The sequence below is a fragment of the Pteropus medius genome, unplaced genomic scaffold (genome assembly GCF_902729225.1).
Source record: "Pteropus medius unplaced genomic scaffold, Ma_sr-lr_union100, whole genome shotgun sequence".
Taxonomy (NCBI): domain Eukaryota; kingdom Metazoa; phylum Chordata; class Mammalia; order Chiroptera; family Pteropodidae; genus Pteropus; species Pteropus medius.
In genome coordinates, this window is record NW_024351731.1 from 7,255,742 (window position 1) to 7,280,493 (window position 24,752).

The window sequence follows — 24,752 nt, forward strand, 5'->3', positions numbered from 1 at the left end:
TCTGGTCCTGTGCCACCTTGGTGCTTCCCCAGCTGCCCACCAGGCACATCCTGGAGCAGTGCCCCTGCCTGCAGGCAGAGTGTGCACTCGGTGGGCAGGAGCAGCCCGCAGCCCAGAGCTGACTCATCAGGCAGGAACTCTGCCCCATGCTGGGGGGGCCTAGGGGCAGTGGGGAGCATCCGGAGGGGACCTGCCAGTGACTCAGGGCCGAGGAGGGGGCCCCCCGGCACTGTGACTCACGGGAAAGGAAGCCACTCTGGGGCAGGGGGCGCAGGACGGGTGGGGCTGTTTGCACTGGGCAGGGATCACAGACAGCAGCTACTCGGAGTTGTAAAGGTGGAAGCTGGGGCAAAGGGCGCAGGGGCGGGCAGAGCTGCCTACAGCCAGCACTGGGACTGCCGGCCGAAAGGAAAGAATGCACGCCCAGACCGCAAGAATTTTCCAGTTGGAGCATCTGGTTTAATGCGATCCAGCTGTGAGCACCCCAGCACTTGGCCTATTAGAAAAGCCCACCCCGCCCCCATCCTTGCTGCCCCTCTGTGGCCACGGGAGGGCGCCCACACCCCACGGAGCTGGCACGTCACCCCAAGTCTTATGCCCCACCCCATCGGGAAAGGACCCACCCGCCCCAGGCTCCAAGCTGGACCGCTGACCCTGGCACTAGAGGCACAGTACCCTTCTGCCCGAACCCCCCAATCTGGGCAGGGCCTGGAGATGCTCAGCCGCTCAGCAGCCCCCACGGCCCCAGCAGCTCATCACCCTCCCGAGGCCTAACAAAATCCCAAATCTGCCCCCACACTGCTCAGTGCTCTCCCACAGGCACTGTGTCCCCAGCACACTCCCCTGCCCCCCAGCCCCCAGGTTTGGAGCCTCGTCAGAGAACCCCTCGCCCTAGCAGTGGTCCAGAGTTCAAGAAACCTGTATGCAGCACCTGCCATACACGCAGCTTCTGCGTTAGTCCAGCAGAGACCAGGAGGCTGGCCCCTGCCTGCAAGGCTAGGAGTGTCATTCTTGTGAGGGGCACAGATACCCGAGGCCCTGGGGAACGGGCAGGAGGAAGAACGGGACCTCCAGAAGCTGGAGGCTCCAGAGCCTGACACCCAAGGCTTGCGTGAGCCCTATCCCAGCCCCAGCCTTCCCTCTGCACAAACAAGCGGCCAAGGATGCCACAGGGCAGGCAGAGGGCAGGTGGGGTGCAGCCGTGCCCTGGAAGGCCTCCACCTCTGGCTCCTCCAGGGCCTCAGAGCCCAGCCCATCCCACCTCCACAGAGCCTCCTGTCTGCCCTGGCCCCGGGATGTGCAGCTCCTATCTACCCTCAAACTGAAACAACTCCTCCCGGGCGGGCCGGGCCCCCGCGTGCTCCCAGCCAGGCCTCTGGCTCCAACACTGCCGCACAGCTCAGCTCACCATCCCCAGGACACACTGCCCCCAGCATTGCTGGCACTCTAACACATCTGTCTGAACCCTGAACTACCCAGGGGAAGCTGACTCTCTGCCTGGTGACCCCTAGAGCTACCCATGTTCCTCTGGGGGACGTCGCCCCCTTTTACGGTCAGAGAAACTAAAGTCAGAGGTCTGATAGCTAGTGAAAACGTGTCTGGGTGTGAAGCCTATTGATGGTGGACACCCCGCTCACTGGCTCACTGGCCTCGGGGAGGAGAGCCCCAAGGCGACAGAAGGCCTGGAGCTCCGCCCCCGCCCCCCCTTCCCCCTCTGGCACCTCCTTCCACCTCAGGTCCAGACCACCAACTGCCCGGTGCCCAGAAACCAAAGCAAAAACCCCAGCCAGTCCTCCCACCTTTCCTTTCTCCAGAGAGGAAAGGAACGGGCCGAGCGGACAGCACCCCGCTTTCCTCCCCAGGTGTTTCCGGAGCAGAGCCTGGGGGGCGGGGCTGCACCTGGACTGGGCACCACCCCTTCCCGGCCGAGGCCGTTCCCCGGGAGACCGGTGCTCCCCCTCTGCGCCACCTCCCCTCGCGGCCACAGGCACCCACCTACGCAGCACAGCTGCTCATAGAGGTGGTCCCTGCGGGCTCGCTCGCAGGCCGGGTCCAGCCAGCACAGCGGTTCCAGCACGACCTCCTTCTGCGCCGGGAAGGGGCCGCCCTCCCCCCATGTGCCAGCCGCCGCCATGGGCCCAGGCACCCTGGGGTTGCCCGCGCCGACAGCGAGCAGGCGGGTGGTGCCTCTGGTCTCCGGCCCACGCTCCCAGGCTCGGCTCCGCGCTGCACAGCCGCCCCCGCTGCCGGCAGCGGGCACACAGCCCAGACCTGAAGAACCGGCCCCGGCGGGCGCCCCGCCCAGGCCAGGAAGCCACGCCCTCACTTGGGGAGAGGACCCTGGCTGGGACTGGGATGAGGGGTGGCTGCCTGAGAGGACTAAGGGGCCTGGGAACTTGCGGGCTGCCCAGGCTCCCAAGGAGGGGAGCCCCGAGGGACGCCCAGGAAACTCCCTCGGAGGCGGCTCCCGGCCGGGTGCCAGGGAGAGGCTGGGGGGCGGAAGCAGGGAGTAGCCGGCTGAGAACAGCCAGAACAGCACAAAGGCGCCGACACCCCCAGAGGCACCGCAGGGCGTGGGGACAGGGAGCAGCCAGGACAGTGGCCGAAAAGAAGCACCTTCTGAGGGCGGCGACGGTGGGGGTTGGGGGCCTGGCCTACGCATTTTACTGGCCGCAGCTGCGTCACCAGCCGCTTCCCAGCCCCAAACCACTCGCGGAAGCCCCACCCTGATTCAGACCTCAGGTCCAGTGGGTCTGGCACCCAGGCTGAGACCAAACAGCCTTTCCAGGGGCCAGCCTGGCCACCCCCACCAAGGACGAGCTTCCACACCCTGGGTATGTGCGGCGCACAACTGAGCACAAGCTCTGCACCCCCATTAGGGCGGACCCCAGCAGCTCCATCTGCTAGAGGGAAGACAGGCTCCGCCCTGTCCTGTTGGGCATGGCTGCCATGGGCTATAGCAGAGTGGGTGACTTTGAGCAGGGGGAGGGCAGAGTGCCACCTGGCTGCCCGCCCTGCGTCAGTCCTGGGTGCTGGCCGAGGGTACTCAGGCACCTGCCTCACCTCTGTGCAGCTCAAGCCTCTCGCAATGGGCGGGCGGCTATGCCTGGCCCAACCCCACCTCAGTCCTGGGCAGAAGCCTCTCCCAAGACCCGCCCCAGGACACCTGCACCTGCCAGCTGCAGTTCCTCTGTTGACAGTCACCTGAGATCACCCTGTCCCTGGCAGCTGGGGAGGGGCCTTGCTTCCAGAGGGAGCAACTGGGCACTGCCCATGTCTCCCGTCCAGCACCCACTCCTGCTTCTCCCCTGGCTGCCCAGGATGGGGCTCCAGACTGATGGAGCCATGCAGCCCAGGATCTGGCCCAGGGGAGCGGCTGACCACGTGCGGCTGCTGGACTCCAGGGAGAGGAAGGGGAGGGAACAAGGAAATGCAGGGGTGAGGGAGGCGGTCCCCTCGCCCGGCCCCTCCTCCAGCCCCCTTAGCAGGGGCGGTGGCTGGCCGCAGCGCTGGGGAGGTTGCTGCCAGCCGCGCTTACCTTGCTCATCCCGTGCCCACCAGCGCCCCCTGCGCCAGTACCACACGGCGACCAAGGTGACGACATGGCCCATGACCACCAGGGAAGGAAACAGGCCGCCCGAGGGCTCCATGGTGCTGGCGCCCGACAGCCACGGGCAGAGCAGGCGGAGCTGACTTTCGAGCCCGCTGTGCAGGCCAGGCAGCCCCCTCCCTTCCCCGCGTGGACCAGGGACCGCCCCGCCGGCAGGCCCGCCCTACTGCACCCACGGCCTGGTGCCCCAGTCTGGTCCTGCAGCGGCACCAACTGTGCTCCCACCGCCTCCTCTCCCTCCTCCCTCCTCCCTCCTGGTCACTCAGAGGCGCTCCCCACCCGCCTCAGGCATCAGGCCCAGCCCAGCAGTCCCTGCGCAGAGCTGTCACGCTCAAGGTTAGCGGGAACCTTAACCCCTGCTCACCCACAGCCACACCCGCTGGGAGGAGGCGCCTGTGGCTTCGCGAGGCCAAGCCGCAGCCCCCCCCAGCATAGCCTGGGCGGCCTTGGCACAGGTCCCCCCCCCCGCCCCCACCGGGAGGGTGACCGTGGTGCCCAAGCACCCCATTCGGCCTCCAAGGGTGCCCTCTGGTGACAGCTGCCAGGTGCCAAGGGGGATGCATGCTGGTGCCCCAGCCCTCACCGGACCCCAGGCTTGCAGCTGAACCAATCATGCTCAAAGACAAGCGCCCCCCTGAAGTCCCCAGGCCCTCCACATGGGAGAGCGGACTGGGTCAGAGAGACGGGTGGGCTGATGGCCCGGTAAGCAGGCTGTGTACAGGGAAATAGGACGGAGCCTCCAGCCCCTGGCCCCCAGCCCGCCCCCCGCCATGCTGGGCTCTCACAAGGCTGCCCCACCTACCCGGCACGACCTTCATTGGGGACAGCAGCGGGAGCCCACGGGGCAGGCAGGGAGTGGGCTTGGGGAGTGGGAGGGTCACAGGCCCCTCGGAGGCGGCAGCGAGCGGGCAGTGGTGGTGTCGCGGTGGGAGGAGGGCACAGCCGTGCGCTGTCAGCAGCACGGCTGTGTCCATGGGGGAGGGGCGGGGTGGGCAGGGGGGCCGGGGGATATAAATATCCAAGGAGGACAAGCAAGGCCCGTCATCTGTCCAGACTTAGAACATGACGTGCAGGGAGCGAGCACCGGGGCCCTGGCCTCTGCCGGAGTCTGGTCTGGCTGGGTGGCGCCAGCCGGCATCACCCCCAGGCTCCCACCGCAGCTCTAGTAACGAGAAGCCGCCTGGCACGGGGACTTGCGGGGGACAAGGCCTACACTGGCCCTCGGAGCCCGGGGGCTCAGGTCCCCCAGGGGGCACAGAACTCTCTCTCGCCTCTTGGGCTGTGAACAGCCATGGGGCGCACATGGGCGATGGGGTCCCCTGCACAAGTCACCCAACACGACACCTGGCCCCGGAGGGATGGGACAGCCTCCCCAAGGTCAGATCACAGGCCAGAGACCCAGGTGCCCCGAATCAGGCTGGGCCACAAGACGGGAATGCACGCCCCCAGCTTGGGGCTGTGCCTCTCTGCCCCAGTCCACTCCTGGTGTCTGCCCTGGCCCCACCCCTTGGACCCCTGGAGCTGCTGTGTGTGAAGAGCTGGCTGGCAGTCCCTGTCAGCAGGCAGGCCCACCCACATCCTGGGGCCACCTGGACCTCGGTGTGCTGGGGGACAGTATGTGGGGCTCACAACCCTGCCCCTCTCCTCCCAGGAGCCTGAACCCCCTCAGACCCAGGCAGACAAGGGCTGAGGGCCAGATGAGAGTTTATGTGGCATTCTGTGGCACTTCCTGTGTGCCAGGCACGACCCTGTCTAATCCATGCTAGAAGGGAGTCCTATGCTGTCCCTGCATCAGAGGAGGAAGCCAAGGAGCTGGCCCATGGCCACACAGGCTGTGACGTGAGCTCAGGAGGTGCCTCTGGCATGCGTGGTCAAGCGAAGCTCGGCAAGCCACACGTGGCCTCTGTCCACGGGGAGACCAGGGGCAATGACAGGAGGCCAGGGGGACCTGGGGCCCTGTCCTGCAGCAGGAAGCTCTGGCAGCTGGGCTGGGCTGCACGAAGGAGCCTCAGAGGAGCCAGACACCACTGTTGGGGGAGGGCGCCGGCCCCTGGAGGGCAGTGGGCAACCCCCCACCGCTCGCGGAGACCTGGGCCAGGGCACAGCCTCCCCCACACACCAGACAGCTTGGGCGGCTCCTGGCGGCTCTGAGGCAGCGGGCTCATCCCTGCATCCGGAGCTCTGGCCCCCAGGGCCCCAGCCTCGGGCAGCCTCACAGAGCCCTGCCCCCGCACAACCGCAGCCCCCCTGGAAGCCCCACCCTACCTTGGCCCAGCTGGATCAGCTCTTCCATGCTGTACCTGTCCATGGCTGCCAGGCGGGCCAGGCTGCTCCACAGCCAGAGAGGAAAGGAAGGGAGGCAGGAAGGAGGGAAGGGGTGGGAGACAGAGGGAGGGCTCGCTGGTGCCCTGGCCTCCCCACCCAGCGCTGGGAGCCGCCCCTGCGTCAGCAAGGGGAGCAAAGCTGAGCTGTGACTGACGGTCGGTGGGACCAGCCCGCCTGACCCCCCAAGCCCTCTGTCCTCCCCACTGTGCCTGCCCTGCCCCAGCCCTGCCACGTCCCCACCCTCCTCACACCCTCATTCCCACAGGCCCCAAAACTGGCCCTTACTCCATACATCCCCTAAGAACGGCTCATTCTCAGCCACCATGGTCTCCTCCACCTTGGGCAGATGAGACATCCCAGGTCCCTGACTCTGTGGTCCTCCTCCGTGCATTGTCCCCGCCAGCAGCCTCAGGACCAAGTAAACGGCAAATCTGACCCTGACATACGCCTCCACCCCAAGTTCTCCTACAGATACGCACAGCACGCACACCACTCGAACGCAAAGCCAGTGACTCGCACTGCCACACGGGCCCCCCTCAGCCACACAAAAGAGCAGAGAAGCCCTGCGTGCTGACTCCGTCCCTTCCCGGAGGGGATGCGTGCACAGCCAAGGTGCACAGCACGCGGGGAAAAGCACACGTATAAAACGCACACGTGCTGAGCGTTCAGACGGCACCCCTTCTCTATAAACGTCTCGTTCGTTTTGAATTCTGAGCCAAACAAAGCATTACTATTTGAAACGTAAAGGAGATTCGCGTGTAAAAAGCCATTTCTCAGCTTTCCACCACACACGCAAACCCGAGCGCCTCGCTGTGGCCGCAGGCCTTCCTGCTCCCTCTCCTGCCTGCCACCTGGCCCCCCAGTCCCTCCTGCTCCTGGCCAAGTGGGTTCCTCCTCAGTGACCAGAGCTCAGCTCGGGGCACCTCTTCAGAGGGGCCCTCCCTGATTGTCCCAAAGCTGCCTCCTCATTGCTCACTCCTCATCCAGTTCAGCCCCAGATCTTGGGGCTCCCCAGGCCAGGGGCTTGGCCTGGGTCTGGCTGGTAGTGTGGGTGACTGAGCAGGCAGATGGCTTCCCACACCGAAGAGCAGACCACTGGAGCACAGAGAGGGGCTGGGGCCCCCATTGTGGGGACCAAGGTACAACATCTGTCTGCCCTAAGCGTCCATGGCTCCCTGGCCAGGGCTGGACGGCCAGAGGCAGCTCATCTGACTGGGCCACTCTCGTGACCAGTGCAGCTGGACACACACTCCTGACCTCACCTTTCTGACAGTAGAGGGGCTTTGCTGTGGGGAGGGGAGAGCCTATGCTCATAACCTGACGATTCTAAAAAATCTGAGAAGTCGAGGTTTCAGGTGTCAGCAGAGCCACCCCAGCCTGAGCGTGGAGCCACCCTGACCCATGCAGACCACGAGGAAGCGCGTGCCACACCCGGCGACCAAGCGCCCTGGGCTTCTGGAGACTGGGCCCCGAGGGGCGAGGGGAAGGAGCGAGCCACGCCCGCGGCCCTGACTCAGCTGGGAGATGGAGCGCGTTTCCTGTTGGAAACTCTGAGCTGCCACCAGCGGCTGCAGCGGGAGGGAAGACTGAGTCACCACCATCAGGGCTGGGGGTGCCCTCCGCTCTGCCCACTGCAGCCACACCCAGGGCCCCCTCCTCCTGGTCCTGCTGCCAACTGCCCACCCAGCAGCCCAGTGGCCCAGCTGGCCACAGGCAAGGAAGGAGGGAGGAGGAGAGTGGGGCTGGAGCTCACTTCGCAGGGACAGGAGAAGGGGGAAGGGCTGGTCCGCAAACCGCAGGAGGGCTACAGGGGTGTGGGAGGGGGGAGGACAGGATAGAAGGGTCCCTGAGCTGGGACCTAGCCATCGGATGCGTCAGTGCTGACTGGTCAATGCTGACCGAGCACTGGCCAAGCACCTTCGTCTCCTTGTGGGAGACACTCTTCTGCCAACAGGAGTTGGAGGCCACTCCACTACCCCGCGACTTCACCGAGCCTCCTAGATGGGCTCCCAAGACATAGCCCTCATGGGTCCAACCCAGACCAGGCCAGAACTGGGCTCCTGCTTGGCACCTGGGACTTGACCTCCGTTCACACGGCAAACCCTGCTCAATGCTGGCCACAGCCCAGGCCCCTCTTCCAGCCCCTTAGAGACCAAGTTCCTCCCCAGGAGGTGAGACGCAAGGAGAAATAAAGGGTCCGAGCCTGCCTCATGCGGGCGGGCCAGGCCCCCACAAGTCGGCGCTGAGGCCCATGAGCTCCGGGAGTGCATGGGTAAGCCACAAGCTGCACAGGACATGTGTCATCTACTCACCTGGGTCCTGCCAGCACAAGTGCTTAGGGACAGAAGGATGCCACAGATGAGAGGCACGCTAAAAGGTCGCTGGCAATCCCTGAGACAACAGGACGTGCCCCACCCCTCTGGGACCCAGCTCCCACGAGAAGGATCTGCCTGGACCCCGGGCTGAGCCCAGTGTGTGCCACACCCTGGCCTCTGGCCTGCCCGCATGCTTCTGCCTGGGGTCTGCTCCTCTCCTGTACCCAAGGCTGGCCCTTAGACCATCCCCAACCCCAAGCCAGGCCAATGCCCAATCACACTACCATATCTGAGCCACAAAGCCATGGGACCCCCACTGAACAGACTCGAGGCTCAGAAAGGTCAGACAGGTTGCCTGGGCCACACTGCTGGAGAGTGGACACCCAGTCCACCCCAGTACCACCTCAGCAGCCCCCACCTGGGCCAGAGAGACAGGCCACAGGGGCAGGGGCAGCTCTGGGGCAGTCCTCTGTGCTAACAGCTGGTCCTGCCAGTCGAGGGCCACAAGCCCCACCCCTAGCCCATGGCGGTGCCTTGGGATGGGCTGGCAGGGGCCGGAGCTGCTCCTGGGCCTACCCACTCCAGGTCCTCAGGCCAGCAGGAGGAGCCACGGGGTCCAGTGGCAGAGCACCTAGCTCGCCTGGCAGAGCGAGCGCCACCTGCCGGTGTGAGGAAGTTCCCACACATGTTATGACCCCAGCCCACCAGGCCCAAGCACCCCCTTCAATCCCCCATGGCTGGAGCCAGGATGTGGCTGACCTGTGGCTGGGGCAGGCTCCGGGCCAGGCCTCGCCAGGGTCCCCAGGGTGGCGGAGGGCACCACGGCGGGCTCAGGTGCCCCCTCCTCAGGCTCCTTCCGGCGGTAGACCCTCCGCTCCTCACGGGCAGGGTCCTCGGCTGCCTGCTGCCCCCGCTTGGGCGGGCAGCCCAAAGGCCCCTGCACGGCCTGCACGTGGGGGGCGCGGCGTGCAGGCATCACCATGGCGACAGGGCGGCGCACGCGCTGTAGGGAGGCAGGCACGATCTCCGGCGGCAGGTGCAGGTACTGACGCAGGTGAGCAACACCCTCGTTGGTGAGGTACCAATAAAAGTGGCGCCAGGCGAAAGTCTCCCGTACCAGGCCCCGCGCCCTCAGGGAGGCCATGGCCCGCATGACCTGCAGGTTCGTGACGCCAGGCACGTGCGGGTGCAGGCTGCGCGGCCGCCGGTCCTTCTTGGCCACCATCACGCCCTCCCGGAAGAGCACCTCGTAAATGGCCCGCAGCTGGTCCAGCGGCATGAGCATGCCTGCCACCATGGCTGCCGAGTGAGGCGCGGGCGGGGCACAGGGAGGAGGCCAACGAGGCGCTGGGGCACAAGGAGCGACAGGGGCCTACGGCGGGCGAGCAGGCAGGCTGTGCGCTGAGCTGGAGGGCGCGGGCTCCGGGACCTGGGGCTCTGGCGCCTGGCTGCCTGGCTCAGTGCGATTCCTGCCGGCACTGTGGCCTGCCCACCGCCTGCGCGAGCCACCCGCCCTCCCTCCCTCCAGGACGCCCAGGCCGGCCCCCTCTGACTCAGCAGCATGGGCGGCCCCTCCCACCCACAGCCAACAGGGCCCCTACAACAGTGGGGGACACCTCCTAGTGCAGCCAACCCTGCCACAGCCCCCCTTCCCTCCCAGACCACTCAGCTCCAATGTGGGAAATTACATCAGTTTCTAAACACTTCCTTCGAGGTTGCTAAGCCTGGGGGAGGGTGTGCAGTGGCAGGATGGGCACAGGGAAGCAGGGAACAGAGAGGGCAGGAGGGGACCTCGGGCTCGGGACCCAGCTCGGTTGCGGTCTCAGAGTAATGGATTCACAGGATCTAAAGAGGGAGCACACGAGGTCTGCGGGGGGAAAGCAAGGGTCTTGGGAGGGGCAGAGGACTGAGGGGAGTGGAGCAGCTGCTACAGAACACGAACAGGCCCGCTGCAGGCACCATTGGCTGCTGTCCATCAAGCAGGCCAAGGGACAGAGCCCCCACCTCCACATGCCAGGCCCCAGACAACGGCCATCCTATTTAACACTTCCCAGGCCAGAGCAAGGGCAGCCCAGGAACGTGGAATCCCCTGGGCAGGGAGGGGGCTCTGAGTGGGGCCTCCGCCCACCCCCCCAGGCCAGCTGTCAGAGGCCAGAAACTCCCAGCTGCCACAGGAAATCAAAGTCACCAAGTCCCTGCCACCGCAGACCTGGGGCCCCTGCCACCAACGCAGACACCCCAGCTGGACAGATGTTGCACAGAGCAGCACCGCACTAGCAAAGGATCAGGGGCCCAAGTGAAAGGTGGACCAACAATGGGGTGGCGGAAGGAGCCCTAGAGCCTGGCCCGGCCACACCCATGGGTGAACCCCAGAGCCCACAACTGAGGTTCCAACCATGGATATCCTGTGCCCTGGTGCCACCCATACCCCGCTCTCCCAGCTGGGCTGCTCCAGCTCGCATCGGCCCACACCGGACCACACCGGATCTGCACTCTCCCCCTTTCCCCAAGCCGACACACCCATTCCCACCAAGCTCTGCTAACTCGGGAACTGATTATAAATAGGGCGGGGTGGGGGACACAGAGGTGGGAGGCGAGGCCAAGAGGCAGCACGTGGGTCAGGTTTATGCGGCTGTTGCCATGGCACCGCCGAGCCGGCTGCAAACAGTGCCAGGGTGGCTGCGGTGTGCGCGCGCGCGCTATCTTTTACACACACACACTCTCTGTCTCTGTCTCTCTGTGTCTCTCTTGGCTCCCCCCCACCTCTCTCTCTCTCTCTCTCTCTCTCTCTCTCTCTCTCTCCCTCTCACCTCTCTCTCTCCTCTCTCTCTCTCTCTCTCTCCTCTCTCTCTCTCTCGCATGCAGAGTTGTGGCAGAGGTGGCGGTGGAAACTCTGAAGGCACAGCCAACCTCTCCCACAGCCCCGCCAGCCAGCTCCCTGCGGCGCTCCTCCCCCGCCCCTCCCCAGTGCCTGTCCGCACTCCCTACGGCCAGCCAGCCAGCCGGGAAGGGCGCCAGCCCCAGGAGGCCCGCTCAGAGGGTGGGGCTCCGGCTCAAGAAAGACACACCGCGTGGGTGGGATTGGGCAGCGGCCACGCCCCCTCGGCAGGGACTGTGGACTCTCCCTGCCACCAGGACTGTGGCTTCCGAAGCCTATACACCATCTGTGGTCCAGGCTAACACTCAGACCAGCGGCTGGGCCCTGTACCCAAAGAAAGCTCACTCTACCGACCTGTCCCTCAGTGCCCCACAGACCTTCAGTGCTCCCCGTGCTCCCCTCGTCCAGCCCACAGACCCACACTGACTTCCTGCTATGATTCCCAGACCTCATTCCCGCAAACTCCCAAGCCCCCTACTAAACCAGGCCATGACCCCTTCCCAAAATGATTTAACCCACGTCCAAGGTCCCCAAACACTTGGACCTAAGGTCTTTCCTCCTCCTACACAGGCCTGCACATGTCTTTGGCCAACCTACTCAGCCCTGGCAGGGAAGGACAGTAACCTGGGGCTCCGAAGGAAGGGGGCGGGGCACGGTGGGAAATACCCCCCCTCCCCCGCCGCATCAGCCCGGCACCGGCGCAGGATGAAGGGAGGAGCCTGGAGCAAGAAGTTCCTGGCCGCCACGCCCCCCTGCACACCTCCTCTGAGCCCCCCCTGCGCCTGGGCTGCGGGCACCCCCATCCCCATCCCTTCTGTGACTGGGAGAACGCCCCTCTGCCCCCGCCCCCCCCTCCGCGGAACCGCAGCCGCAGTTGCTGATTCAGCACAGCAAGGGCTGGGGCGGGAGGGCAGGGAGGCCACTACCCCCCCACTCCAGGCCCCTACGGTTTCCAGGGCAACCAGTCTAGGCCCTCCGGCAGCCCCCAGAACAAAGAGCCGCAGTGTGGACTTGCCCGGGGCCAGCCCGCCTGGCGCCTCCCCAGAGTGATCCCCACAGTCTCGCCCAGTTCCCTCTGACGCTGGGCGGCAGGGCGGCGGGGCGGCGGGGCGGCAGGAGGGGCGGGGGGCTCGGTGGAGTCGGGGAGGGGAGATGGGGCCAACCCACTGCAAAGGCCAGCTCCCACCTCCGTCCCGCCCCGCGCCGCTGCAGCCGGCCCCGCCCCCTGACTCTCACTGCAGGGAAGCAGGGCTGCGGCTAGAGTCGCCCCCAGCCAGTCCCGGGCCCACAAAAGGTGGTGCCCTGGCGGGGCATGGGGGTCTCTGTGGCTTCAGTTCCCCACCCCCACTCCCAGCTGTCCTCGGGGCGGCAGACCCCGACCGCCGCCCTTCAGGGAGCTGCACCCAGCCAGAGGTCAGTCTGGTCCGCGACCCCAGGCTCAGTCCCCATTTCCGACCCGCACCTTTGAGGGAGCTGATCTCGTGCTGGATGGCTCGCGACGGGTCCATGTCTCCGGCGGGACTGAGAGCTGCGTCGCAGCCGCCACGCAGAGTCCAGCCCCGCACCACACTGCCCAGGCCAGTCAAGGGCCGCAGCCTGAGGGAGGAGTCGGGAAGCGCAGGGCGGAGCTTACCGGCCCGGGGCGGGGCTTCGGCCGATCGATGCTTGGGCAAGGCCGCCCGAGCGCATGCTCCGGGCTGTGCACCGCCCCCACCTCTCCAGCCCCTACCTCCCGGGCGCATCACCGCGCCAACTCCAGCAGTACTGTCAGACCACCCCGCCGCATCCAGGCACTTTCAGCTGGCCCACCCACCCCACCACACCCCACAGTCCCCAAACCTCCGCTGCTGCTGACCAGCTTCAGTGCCCTCTGGGCCGCTTGTGCACGTGTTTTCCCTGACCTCGAAGCCACGGCTCCCTGCAGGAGACACCCACCCGGTTGGGGCCTCCCGGTGGCGTCCCCACCCAGCTCCCTGGGCGCAGAGGGAAGGCGGATCCCATCCGGACAGCGGTTGGGGGCCTGCCTCCCCAGCCTCCCGTCGTGCCCCAGGCCCCTAGGCCAGCTCCTTCATCCCCACCATTCATACCGCCGAGGTTCTGCCCCGCCCTTCACTCTCTCCCCTCCACTGGCACCCTCCTCCACATGCACGTTCCTGTGGGCCACCTCACCCCTTCCTATGACCCCAGATGCCCTCCATACTCTGCTCCCGAGATGACACGTCCAGCGGGGTTCCAACCTGTGCCCAGCCTCTGCCTCTCCCATGCAGCTATTCCAGACCAGAGTGCAGCCCCACTGGGAAGCCCCTGTCTTCTCAGCTCTGTGGCTGCACCACTGTCCACCTCCCAGGACCCCAACCCCTGGGGTCATCGTCCCCCCACAACCAGCCCCACAGGTCCTAGCCATTTCACCTTCCCGACTGTCCACTTGTCACCACCACTGCCACCACCGGTCCGGGCCCTAGCACATCTCCTTGCAGGGTACTCCTCCACCCCTGTCAGGAAGGGGTCAGCTTCCTGAGCTACAGGAGTGGACTGTGTCACCACCAGCCTGCTGGGGAGTGCGGGCTGGCGCTGGCAGTGTAGGTCAGCTCTGCCTCACTCTGCCGCAGGAAGCCATAGACAAATGTGCGAGCCTCGCCCACACCTCAGGCATGCACCCTGCAGGGTCAGCCCCAGGACAGCACCCTCTGTGCTAGGCTGTGAGGGACAGAGAGGCCTCCACGGACATGGCCAGCCTGCCTCAGTCTCCTGCCAGGCTCGCCTCTCGGTCCTCCATCTTCGCCCCATGGGCACTCTGGCCTCTCAGAGCCCACACCCTGCCCAGCGAGGTTGCCTCTTTTAAGGGCCCACCCTTACCACAGGCAGACCTACTATGTGTCAAGTCAGGGCTGGAATGGAGGCGATGATGATGGCACTGGGGTGAAGCCAGCAGCACCCATGGATACAGGCCAATGGGCAAAGGGGCAGGCGCAGCCCCATGCTGGCTCTCTCTCAGCCTGGCAGTTCTGGTCCCTGACCCCATCCCCACCCTCCTGCAGACAAGGCGAGGCCAGGGCTCGGGCGGGACTCAGGAAAGAACAGTTGCCAGACTTGGGGTAAATAGTCAAGTGAGAAATTAAAACAGGATATTGTGATTCCTTTACACCTAAATTCGTACTTACTTTTTTATCAGCTACTTCTGGATAAACCTAAATTCAGCCTGTCACTGAATAGTACCTCCTTACTAAATCTCAAGTGAAACTGACAAATACTTAAAATATCTGAAACTGTGGAAAACTCACCCAAAAAAATCAGTGGTGGTTCTATTTTTAAAACTAAATATTAACTGAATTTAATAAGAACGCAGTTTTAAGCTAATGAAAGGTGAAGGCAGAAAGCGGATGATGGGGTAACGCACGAGGATCGGGCACAATTAGGCCCTTTTCCCTAACTTTTCAGAACCACAAGGACATTTAGAGAAGGAATGTGCCAGACCCTGAACTGCCTGCTCAAGTCTGGCTGCCCACCTGAGTGGCCACTGCAGTCACCTGCAGCCACATGCAAGCAAGCGGCTCTTAGAGAAGTGCTGGCAGCCAGATGGTCCAGTGTGGAGACCCCTCAGCCTGCTCCTGACCAAACAGTGACCATGTGGTGTGGCCTCGGAAGTAGGGCATGGCCACGCAGCCTCTGGACACACTGAGCTGCTCCTCGGTTCCTGCTCAGAGGAGGCTTCCTGGAGGAAGGGGCAGCTGAGTGGGGACAGAAACGTAGGCTGCAAAGGCCTGCGGGCAAGAGAAAGGGAGTCCAGCCAACACCAAGTGATGTGGAGACAGCTGAGTGGGCAGGAGGGGGCTGGAGACAGAGCTGTGGGTGGAAGTCTCACCAGGCCAGGAGGGCGCCCGCCGCTGTCAACAGGCGCCTAGCTGCAAGAGATGTGGGCAGCAGGGAGGAAAGGCGGGGCTGCCTGGCTCTGGCGGGGGAGGAGAGGGCTCTGGCCCCCCTACAGTCCTCAGCGGTTACCGGTCTCCCTGCCTGGAAGACTCCCTCCAGCCCCCTACGAAGGCGGGTGACCTGACCCAGCACGGCCCCCCATGCCCAGCTGGGGCCCTAGCAGGCTGCCTGGGCCAGAGACTCACACCGCAGCCGAGGCTGCACCCTCGGGCAGCTTTCTGCAGATTCCAGGGAGCAGCTCATACCCTCGAGGTCCCTGGAGCCTGAGCTGAGCCCCAGCACCATGGCCAGTCCCTCCCTCCTTCCTCTCCGCCTGGGCCCAAGCGCCCCCTGCACACGTCCCACGAGACCCTGGCAGGCCTGGCCCTGCTGCTGCCTCCACACACCCCCACCGGCCATTCGGTACGTCCCACCGCTCCCTAGGCCCCGCCTGCCCTCGGCTTGGTGCTCCCCTACCCGGTGGTGGCCTGCCCTGCCAGGGCTCCTGTGTGGTTGGTGGGCAGGTAATCCAAGGGATCCTGCGTGGGGGTGACACGCGACAGCTGTAGGCCCTGCCAGCAGACACGTTCCACCTGGGGCCCCTTGGACAGGCAGCTCCCCAGTGGTGGGACCATGGGCCATGTCACCCGCACCACCAGGCCTCAGCCACAGTCCAGCATCGGCCTCAGCCTCCAGGGAAGCTGCCAGGCTGGGGTGGGAGCAGACCTCTCCGCTACTGCGAAGCCACCCCTGTGCTGGGCGATGACAGCGTGAACTCGACCAGGCCAGCAGCCCTGTGTGGCTCCCGGAAGCCTGAGGCCCCCGCAAAGGCCCAGGCCCACCACGCTGCCAGGTGGGGTTCAGCCGGGGGTCCCGGGGGTCTTGGCGAAGGCCTGGGAAGCACAGAGGTTACCATCCTGCTCCTCCGTGCTGCCCAGTCCTACAGTAGCACCGTGACCAGGTGTCCACCTAAGACCTTGGTGGGGATCCTGGGTCCTAGCTCCCTGTCCCATCTGTGGGAAGGTCCCCATCACTCTGCCCCCACGTACCTCTTAAACCTCCCCTCTCCCACTGTCTCCACCAACACCCTGGGCCTGGCTGCCACGTTCGTCACCTCCAGGACAGCACTGACACCTGGGAGGGTGTCATGGTGGGAGACACTGTCACTCCCACCCTTCAAGCTCCAGGCTTTCAGGCACACACCAGGTCCCACCACAGCCCTGCTGCCAAGCCCTCTGGGGCCGCCTTGCTCCCATGCTGCACGGCGGGCCCCCCACCCGCACCGCCGGCCGCAGAGACCTCCCCTTTCAATGCCATTCCATCCTGCTCTTTCGTCCCACTGCGCTGCGCCGTGACCCCTCTGCGGTCCCCTCCCAGCAGGGACAGCAGTCTCTAACAGAGACACTTGTCTGGGCCGTGGGAGAGGCTGTCTCACCCCTGGACCCCCAGGCCTGGACATGCAGGTGTCACCACGGGAAACAAAGGGATGAATTCTCGCCGATCGAGGGCGATGTACTCCCAGAAATGCCGCTGCCGCGGCTTGACCTCATGACCACAGGAGAAAGCCTGCATCCCGACCTCGAAGGCGCTACAGGCCGTCTGATGAAACCCACCAGTGCTCCTGATTTTCACAAGGGACCCAGCAAACCAAGAAAGGCGGTGCATTAAGCCAAGAACAGACGTCTCTCTGCAGCCCACTGCGACACTCCCAGGGGCCTGCCCACTGGCCACACGAGAACACTGCAGGGCAAGGACAGGAAGCGCTGGGAGGAGGAACTCGCCGAGGCTCCAGCAGCCACAGGCTAAAGGCCCTTAGCATGGCGCTTAGGGACCCTCCAAAACCCACCCGCTGCAGGGGTCTGAGCCAGCCTCCCCCCAGCTTCCCTCCAAGCGGCTGAGGGAGAAGGCGGCCATCGTGGTGCAGCCTTGCCCCGCACCCGCCCTGGGAGCACGCAGATGGCGGCGGCCGTGCCTCCTGGTGCCCGCGCCAACCGCACCCGTCCCTTAGCAGAGCCATAAAAGGGCTCCTTAAAGAGGCCGGCTTCAAACACTTGTAAAAGACCCAGGAATAATCCGTTAGAAAACATAACGGAAAAACACCATTAACTACGCAAGCCATAAAGTGCTCTGGAACAGGGTGCATAAAACTCAGCGGGGACTTAAGTGCAGAAAGCCGGCATGCATAAAGACACGGACCCGCGGGGAGACACACGGTCACGAGGGCCCCACACCGCAGACCAGCGCCCCCCAAGTGAGCCGACGCACGGGCCTCGACCGCGTGCCCATCAACCTTCCGCTCCCCATCGCTCACGCGCTCGCTGGCGGTTTCATGTCACGTTCGGTGAGGTTCTGCTGTCTGTGTGAGACTCGGGGCTGGTGGGGGCGGGGATGACCCTCACAGGGTCCCCGTGGGGAGAGCAGCTGTGACCCCAGCAACTGTCCCAGAATCTCACTTCGAACATTACCTGTGAACAGAGGATGTTCCCCACTCCGCCATCAGATACACAGTGACGTCCCCACCCCCATGCCCTGGGGGTTCAGCTCCCAGCCTTGGTTTTCACCTCCGGAGTATCTTTATGGAACTTCAGCAAATATGAACGTGATTCTTGGTTTTCTCCTTTTCCGCACAAAAAGTGGCATCTCACACAGAGCACGGGAATCCTCGCTCTGCGCCGTGCAGCCCTGGAGCCTCCCATCGTGCATTGAAAAAACCCAATAAACACAAACAAAAAGATGTGGGGTGAGCTGGGGGGGAGGCCATCGAGTGGTGGCCCCAAAAGGTATGTTCCCGGCCAAATCGCTGGTGCCTGTGACGCAAACTCATTTGGAACCAGGGTCTTTGCAATGTGGTTATCCTCCTGGATCATCTGGGTGGGCCCTAAATCTAACCAGTGTCCTTATCAAGGGCACACAGAGAAGCCATGTGAAGATGGGGACAGAGATCGGAGGGACGCAGCCACACCCAAGGGGAGGGAACAGCCACCGCTGGGGGCTCTGCCCCTTCCCCGGAGCCTTCAGGGAAAGCGTGACCCTGCAGAGCCTTGATTTTGGACTTCTGGCCTCCAGGGCGGTGAAAGAACAGGTTTCTGTTGCTTTAGACCACCTCCGCGAGGCGGACACAGGAAACTGACAAAAGACTGTGTCTCCGGAAGCGGGCTGCTCCGGCAAGGAAGCGGGGTGCTCCGGCAACAGACACCTGGAAAGTGTGGCGCGGGCTCTGAGATCGGGTATGGGCCAGGAGCTGCAGAATTTTGAGGCACATGACAGAAAGAGCCTGGATCCCTTGGACAGACTGTTGGTAGCACGTGGCCTTGAAGGCCCTGGCCGAGGGCAGCACCGGAAGGGAGATGGGCCTTGTCAACAGGCCAGAACCGGATCCACTGGGTCAGAAGCAGGCTTATAAGTGCTGGACCCCGGCCTTCGGCTGAGGACACTTTCAGCACAGTGTGGAAGGTGTGACCTGCTGTCTCCTGGCCGCTCATAGTCAAGTGTGGCAGGATGGACGCACACTGCGGAGGGGACTGTCCGGCAAAAAAGGAGCCAGCACCGGTGATGTGGGGAATCCGCAGCCGGTTCAAATTGCAGGAGATGCTACTGGCGGGACTCTCGCTGCCACGAAAGCCAAGGGCGTGCGCGGCCGCAGCCGAACCGGCGAGGTGTCGGCCCCACGGGCCCCTCGGCCAGCTCGGCAGAAGCCAGGACCCGTGAGGGGCCACCCGTGGCGTGGCCCCCGTGACACAGATGGAGACGTGAGAGGTGTACAAAAACGTCGTATCGGCAGGGACGCTGCCCGCTGGGCCTGGGGAGGACAGGGACAGAATGACATAGAGCTACTCAGCGTCAAGCCTGTGCTTCACTCAGAGAAAGGAAGAACGGCTCCCGGGCAGACCTTCCGGCCCCAAGGGTGATGCCGGGGCCACGGGGGCCCCACGGCCTGGGGTGCCATAGGGGAGCCCTCGTCCCACTGGACTTCGTCCCCGCTTGGGGCTGACAGCCCCTTTACCCCTTTGTTTCCCTCTCGAAATGGGGTGTCTGTTCTGGCCTGTCCCACTGTGTCTGTCCAGAAGCACACAGCTCGCTGTCTGATGTCACCGGTCCACAGATGGAGACGGACTTTCCCCAGGGCGGACCATACCGAGAGCCTCACTTAGACCTGATTTAGGGCGTTTACATGAGACTTGGGGCTTCTGAGCTGAAGAAACTTAGGTAAGATTTGGGACTAGGGGTTGATGCTGTAATGGGTCGTGACTTTGGGAGATGCTGGGGTGGGGTGAATGGATTTTGCACATGACAAGACATGAACTTTAGGGGGCCAGAGGGCAGACTGAAGTGGACTGAATGGTGGCCCCCGAAACATACGTCCACTGCCAAACCCCTGCAGGTACCCTTATTGGAAAAAGGGTACTTGCATTTGTAATTAATCTAAGAGTCTACTCAGGGAGGCCCTAAATCCAGGAACGCGTGTCCTTACAAGGGACAGATGAGAAGACACGGGAGAAGCCATGTCAAAGATGGAGGCAGAGACTGGACACATGCAGCCTCCAGCCAAGGAGTTCCCACGCCACCAAGCTGGGAGAGGCGGGCACGGGATCTGCCCCCAAGCCTCTGAGGGAGGCCCTGGGACACTTTGGTTTGAGACTTCTGCTCTCCAGAATTGTGAGAGAATAAGTCCCATTGTTTCAAGCTACCCAGACTGAGGCACTTTGCTCCGGCAGCCCCGGGACCTGGCAGAGGGGACGTGCTTTGGGGCTGTCTGCACTCCGCAAGCCACCACGCGTCCCTTTGGTGATGACGATGGTGGAGCTCGTGTCTCTGGGTGCTTAATCCTGTGCTTGTCCTACTGGCTTCCCATGTAGCCACTCATTGAGTAAGAAAGGAGAAGAGATACATTTCAAAAGCTCAAAATACACACTGGTTTGAAAAACAAAAGAACAGAACAAAGATCATAAAAGCCACATGTTCAGAGACACCTGCCGGGGACACCTCCTTCTGGCTTTCCACCAGCTGCCTCATACCTGCAGTCCCATACCCCCAGCACCCCAGCCATGCCCCCTGTGGAGGGGGTCCCCTACCCCCACCCAAAACACTAGCCCGCTGAGGGTCTCCCAGACCCCAAAGCTGCCACACCGGATGTCCTGCCGGTGCCTTCCTTGCTTGGCAGTGGCAGGACTGGCCCTGGATCTGCCCCAACCCTGGAGCCAGAGCCGGAGTGGGCAGCAAATGCACTGCCTGCTTCTGGCGGCAGATACCCGGGCCTCGGGGCAGCAGCATAGGTCCCCTAGAGGAGAGGCTGGGAGGAAGGGGGAGGGAGCAGGCCCTGTGGGCAAGCCCCAAGTCTTCCAAGTGGGCATCTCCCTCCCACCACCAGAGGACACGTCCCTGACTCCCTCCACCAGGTCCACCATCACCCAGGGCCACTACCAGATGACCTAGCCCACGCCCCCTCTTGGGTCCCAATGCTGAGCACCCAAGGCTCCACCCACACATGTCCTCTCAGCCCTGCACTGCCCTGTCCACTGTGGCCGCCGCCCCTGGCCCTCTGGCGGCACCATCCCTCCCTGGCCTTCTCGAGTCCCTCCTCAAGGCACCCAGACCCTGGCCCCTGCTGCCAGCCCCCCTCAGACCTCACCATGCCAAAAGATGAAGCTGGACCCCTACCTCATGCCGTACTCAACTATTCAAAATGGATCGAAGATCAAATTTAAGAGCTAAAGCTATAAAACTGTTGAAAGAAAACATAGATGTAAATCTTCACGCCTTTGAAATAGGCAGTCGTTTCTCAGATACGACACCAAAAGCGCAAGCAACCAAGAAAAACAGACAAACCAACTCACAATTAAAAACTTTCGTGTTTCACAGGGCGCCATCAAGAACGTGAAGAGGCCACCCATGGAGCCAGAGAAAACTTTTGCAAATCACTTATCTGATAAGGGACCTGTACCTAAAATACGTGAAGAACGCTTACAACGCAGTAATAAAAAGACGAAAACCCAATTTAAAAATGGACAAAGGATCTGGACAGACTTTTCTCAAAAGGAAATACACGAATGATCACGGGAAGGTGCTCAGCAGCGCCGCCAGCAGGAAGCACAGATCGAGCCACCAGAAGAGGTCGCTTCGCACCTACTAGGACTGGGTGGCTATAATCAAAAAGGCAGATAACTGAAGTGTGGGTGAGGGTGTGAAGGGATGGGAGCCCTCGCCACCTGCTCCGGGGCAGTCGAGTGGTGCAGCTGCCTCGGAGACCGGCCGGCCACAGGCCTCGGCAGCCCCACGCCTTGACAGCTACCCAAGGGAGATGAAAACAGACGTTCACACAGAAACGTGCGCGCGAATGCACGCGGCGGCAGCATCCACACTAGCCAAAAGGAGGAACACCCCAATGTCTGCCTACTGACGGGAGGACAAACGGAAGGTGGTAAACCCGCACCGGGGGACATGACGCTGCCACGTTGTGATGCATGGTACAATGTGGATGAACCTTGACGTGACCCAAAGTGAACTAAGCCAGGCACAAAAGGGCAGGATCCCACTGACAGGCAAACCCTGGAGACGCCAGGGACCCCGTCCCGGACCACCGCAGCGGAGCAAGTGTCAGGACAAAGCCAGTCGTCGAACTCTGGTCTCCCAGTGCACATAAGAGTCATTCAGACACCGCGCTGTGGTCTGTTAACTGTGCAGCATTATGCCCAAAAAACGAAGTACACGCCTCAATTTCTTTATTGCTAAAAAAAAGGCTAATCATCCCGAGGCTGTGGGAAGAGTGGTGCCGACAGACTTGCTCCGCGCTGGGTTGCCACAAACTTCCAATTTGTAAAAAACCGCGCTATCTGCCACGCGGTAAAGCGAGTTACGCCTGTGTACGGAAAGTCCGACACAGGCAAATCCACAGAGACTGAAGTAGATCAGCGACTGTGGGAGGGCCAGGTGACGTCGCCGCTCTGGAAGTGATTGCGGTGACGGTTTCGCGAGTCTATTAACATGCTGAAAACCACCGAATTCTCTCTCTCTCCACATCTCCCCTACCCCGCCCACCACTGCGCACACGAGATTGGGCCCAAGGTGCAACTTAAGTCATTTTTCTTCATGTACTTCCACAGTGCATGGTTGTTTTCTGTTTGTTCTTTGTTTTTTGAGCATATTTTACTTTTGATAGTAAACACACCAAAAGCCTTCTCCAAAGTGCCCCAGTACCTGCCAGCCTCTACTCCTGCCAGCTGAGCTCTGGCCACCAAAGATGACAGCCCATGCCATCACCCACTCACCCATGCAAGCACCCTACAAACGCTGGCTGAGAGCCTGGGGCTGGTGCCAGGGACACAGATAACCGAGCTCAGAGTCCAAGGCGGGAAAGAGCGGAACGCGAGAGGCGGGTGCCAAGCGCAGGGGCCCGGGCCTGCAGGGAGGCGGGGGCCCTGCAGCTGAGTGGGCACACACCCTATGGACACGCTGACACTCCGAGCATCGCCAGCCTCACCTCCCCAGACCAACACAGGGCTCGGTCTCCCGGCTGGAACCTCCTGCGGGCTCCCTACCTCGACCCCAGGCCTGGAGGCCCTGGCCCTACGTACACACCCCCGCTCCCCAATCCACGCCCCCTGCCCCCACCCCAGGACCACACAGTTGCTCTGTCCCCTCCAACCCACACTGACTGTTGTCACCCTGGGCCCAGCTCTGAGAGGACAGTCTTGAAGTCTGGCGTCCTCTGCCCAGGCCCTCCCGGCTGGCCCCACCCTCCACTCCTTTCTGCACCCCATGGACAGGTACTTGAGGGGCTGGGGCAGCCCCTCCTTTGCCAGACACCATTCCCGTTCACCTGCTCACCTCGACTCTCCCCCCACCTCAAACCCTGTGCTCCCCACGCCTGACCGCAGGCCTCTCCAGGCTCACCTGGCAGAGCAGGTGGCCCAGCCTCTGTGAGCTTCGCAGGCCAGGCTCTGGGGACCGCTTGCAGCCGTCTGGCTGGCAGTGAGCATGGGACGCCCTCCCCTCCCCTCGGGCGCCCAGAGCTCTCCCGCCACAGGCCCCAGTGGCCTCAGCCCCTCAGGAATCTGCCCTGGAGAGAAGGCAGGGAGGGTGAGGAGAGATTAGGGGAAATCAAGAATGTTCTGGGAGGAGCAGTGACCATGTGGGATGGTCGGGGATTTCCAGGGGGCACACTAGAAATGATGAGTCCAGGGCGGGGCCTGAAGGGGTCAAGGGTGAGGGGCCGAGAGGCTGGACTTTGGAGGGGAGATGAAGTTGAGTTGTGTCTGGTGAGTAAGAGCGTGGGAGGGCGGGGCAGGGGCCAGTGCCGTGGGGAAGCGGTCAGGAGGCGAAGGCCAGAGCCTGCCTAGGCCCAGTGATGGACCAGGGGCGGCATGCAGGCTCTTCCCCACCCTCAGGTCCCCGCTGGCCCTCCCTTCCTCCCCGGGCAGCCTTTTGCCTCCGGGGAGAGGCCTTTCACAGGTCCCAGGGACTCAGACAGTCAGCCAATTGGCCCATAGCCTGACCACCTCCAGGCCACTCCTGGGGCTTGGCTGTGGCCCTGGCCGACCACAGGCACCAGCCCAGCCCCTCACCCATTCCCTTGGCTCAAGCTGGGAGCTGAGGAGACACCCCAGAAGCTCTCCCTACTCCGGTTCTGCGCGGGGAGCTCCCAGTGCCCACTCTCCTGATTGGCAATTCTCAGCCACCCTCAGGCCTAGGTAACACGGGGAGCTCACCTGGCTCTGTGAATCCACTCGGGGCAGGTGGCCATACCTGGACAGCAACAGGCAAGTCACCCACTGCCCTGTCCCAGCCTCCACCCGCCAAGCCCAGGAGGCAGACGTGGGCCAAGGCAGCCCAGTATGTCCAACACCAATCCTGGTGTCCAGGGCAGCATGGCTGGGGACAAGGAGCACTGAGGCGGAAATCCCAGGGACCTGTCAGGCCTCACTCCTGGGAGCAGAGGGAACTCTCCACCTGGGCCAGGACCTTTGGCGTGGTGTCATACGCAGCCCTGCAGCCTGACGAGACCAAGGATTCTGGAACAAAGCACTGTGTCTCGTCTCTAAACAGAGCGGCCAGTTCATAAATGGCTCCATCCTGGCGTCTGTCAAGAGAGCTACAGCCCAGGTGGGCGGTTGCGCCCCTGCCCCAGACCTGTCCGGGCCGGCCGCGTGGAGGATGAGATGTCCCTCCACTCCCTGTGGGGGCCGTGGGCAGGCTGGGGAGCCCATCGTCACAGGGGCGTCTCTACCAGGACCACATAAGCTCGTCACAGAGGCAAACAGGGCGGCCACAGTGCTGGCAAGAAGAAATGCACACCATGCGGCACACCCACCCTGCCTGGGACCCAGAGAAAGACCCACCGAGAGCCTGGGGGCAGGTGAGCCCTGGGTCCTGCAGCCTCCCTAGGCCTGGGCGCGGTCAGTGGGTGGAGGCGGTTCCACAGGGCTCCAGGCAAGGTCCCAGCAGGACCTCTCTCCCTGAGCTGCCCTTGGGGGCAGAGCCAGCAAAGCCAGCCATGTGGAGCTGGAACCTGTGCCAGTTGGCTCTGCCCAAGGCCCCCACCTCGACCCTCTCCCGCAGGGCAGTCCCAGGCCCCTAAGCTTCTGTGGCCGGGCGCCAGGGCTGTGTCCATGCCTGCTCAGGGCCAGGACACAGGCACTGGGCCACTGCAGGTGGCTGACAGCAGTAAGGGTCTGGGCAGGTCTAGAGAGGCCCAGGGGGCCTGGGGCAGGATGAGGGG

General features: G+C 63.5%; 1 protein-coding gene across 1 annotated transcript in view; it reads right to left on the minus strand.

Annotated features, from left to right (window-relative positions):
* The window catches only part of PLEC (plectin), a 34,522-nt gene extending 24,781 nt beyond the window's left edge, over window positions 1-9,741 (minus strand). The window contains 1 exon segment of the mRNA XM_039846046.1: window positions 9,010-9,741. Within this exon segment, the coding sequence (XP_039701980.1) occupies window positions 9,010-9,547 (538 nt within the window). The 5' untranslated portion in view covers window positions 9,548-9,741.
* Between the last annotated feature and the right edge of the window lie 15,011 nt (window positions 9,742-24,752).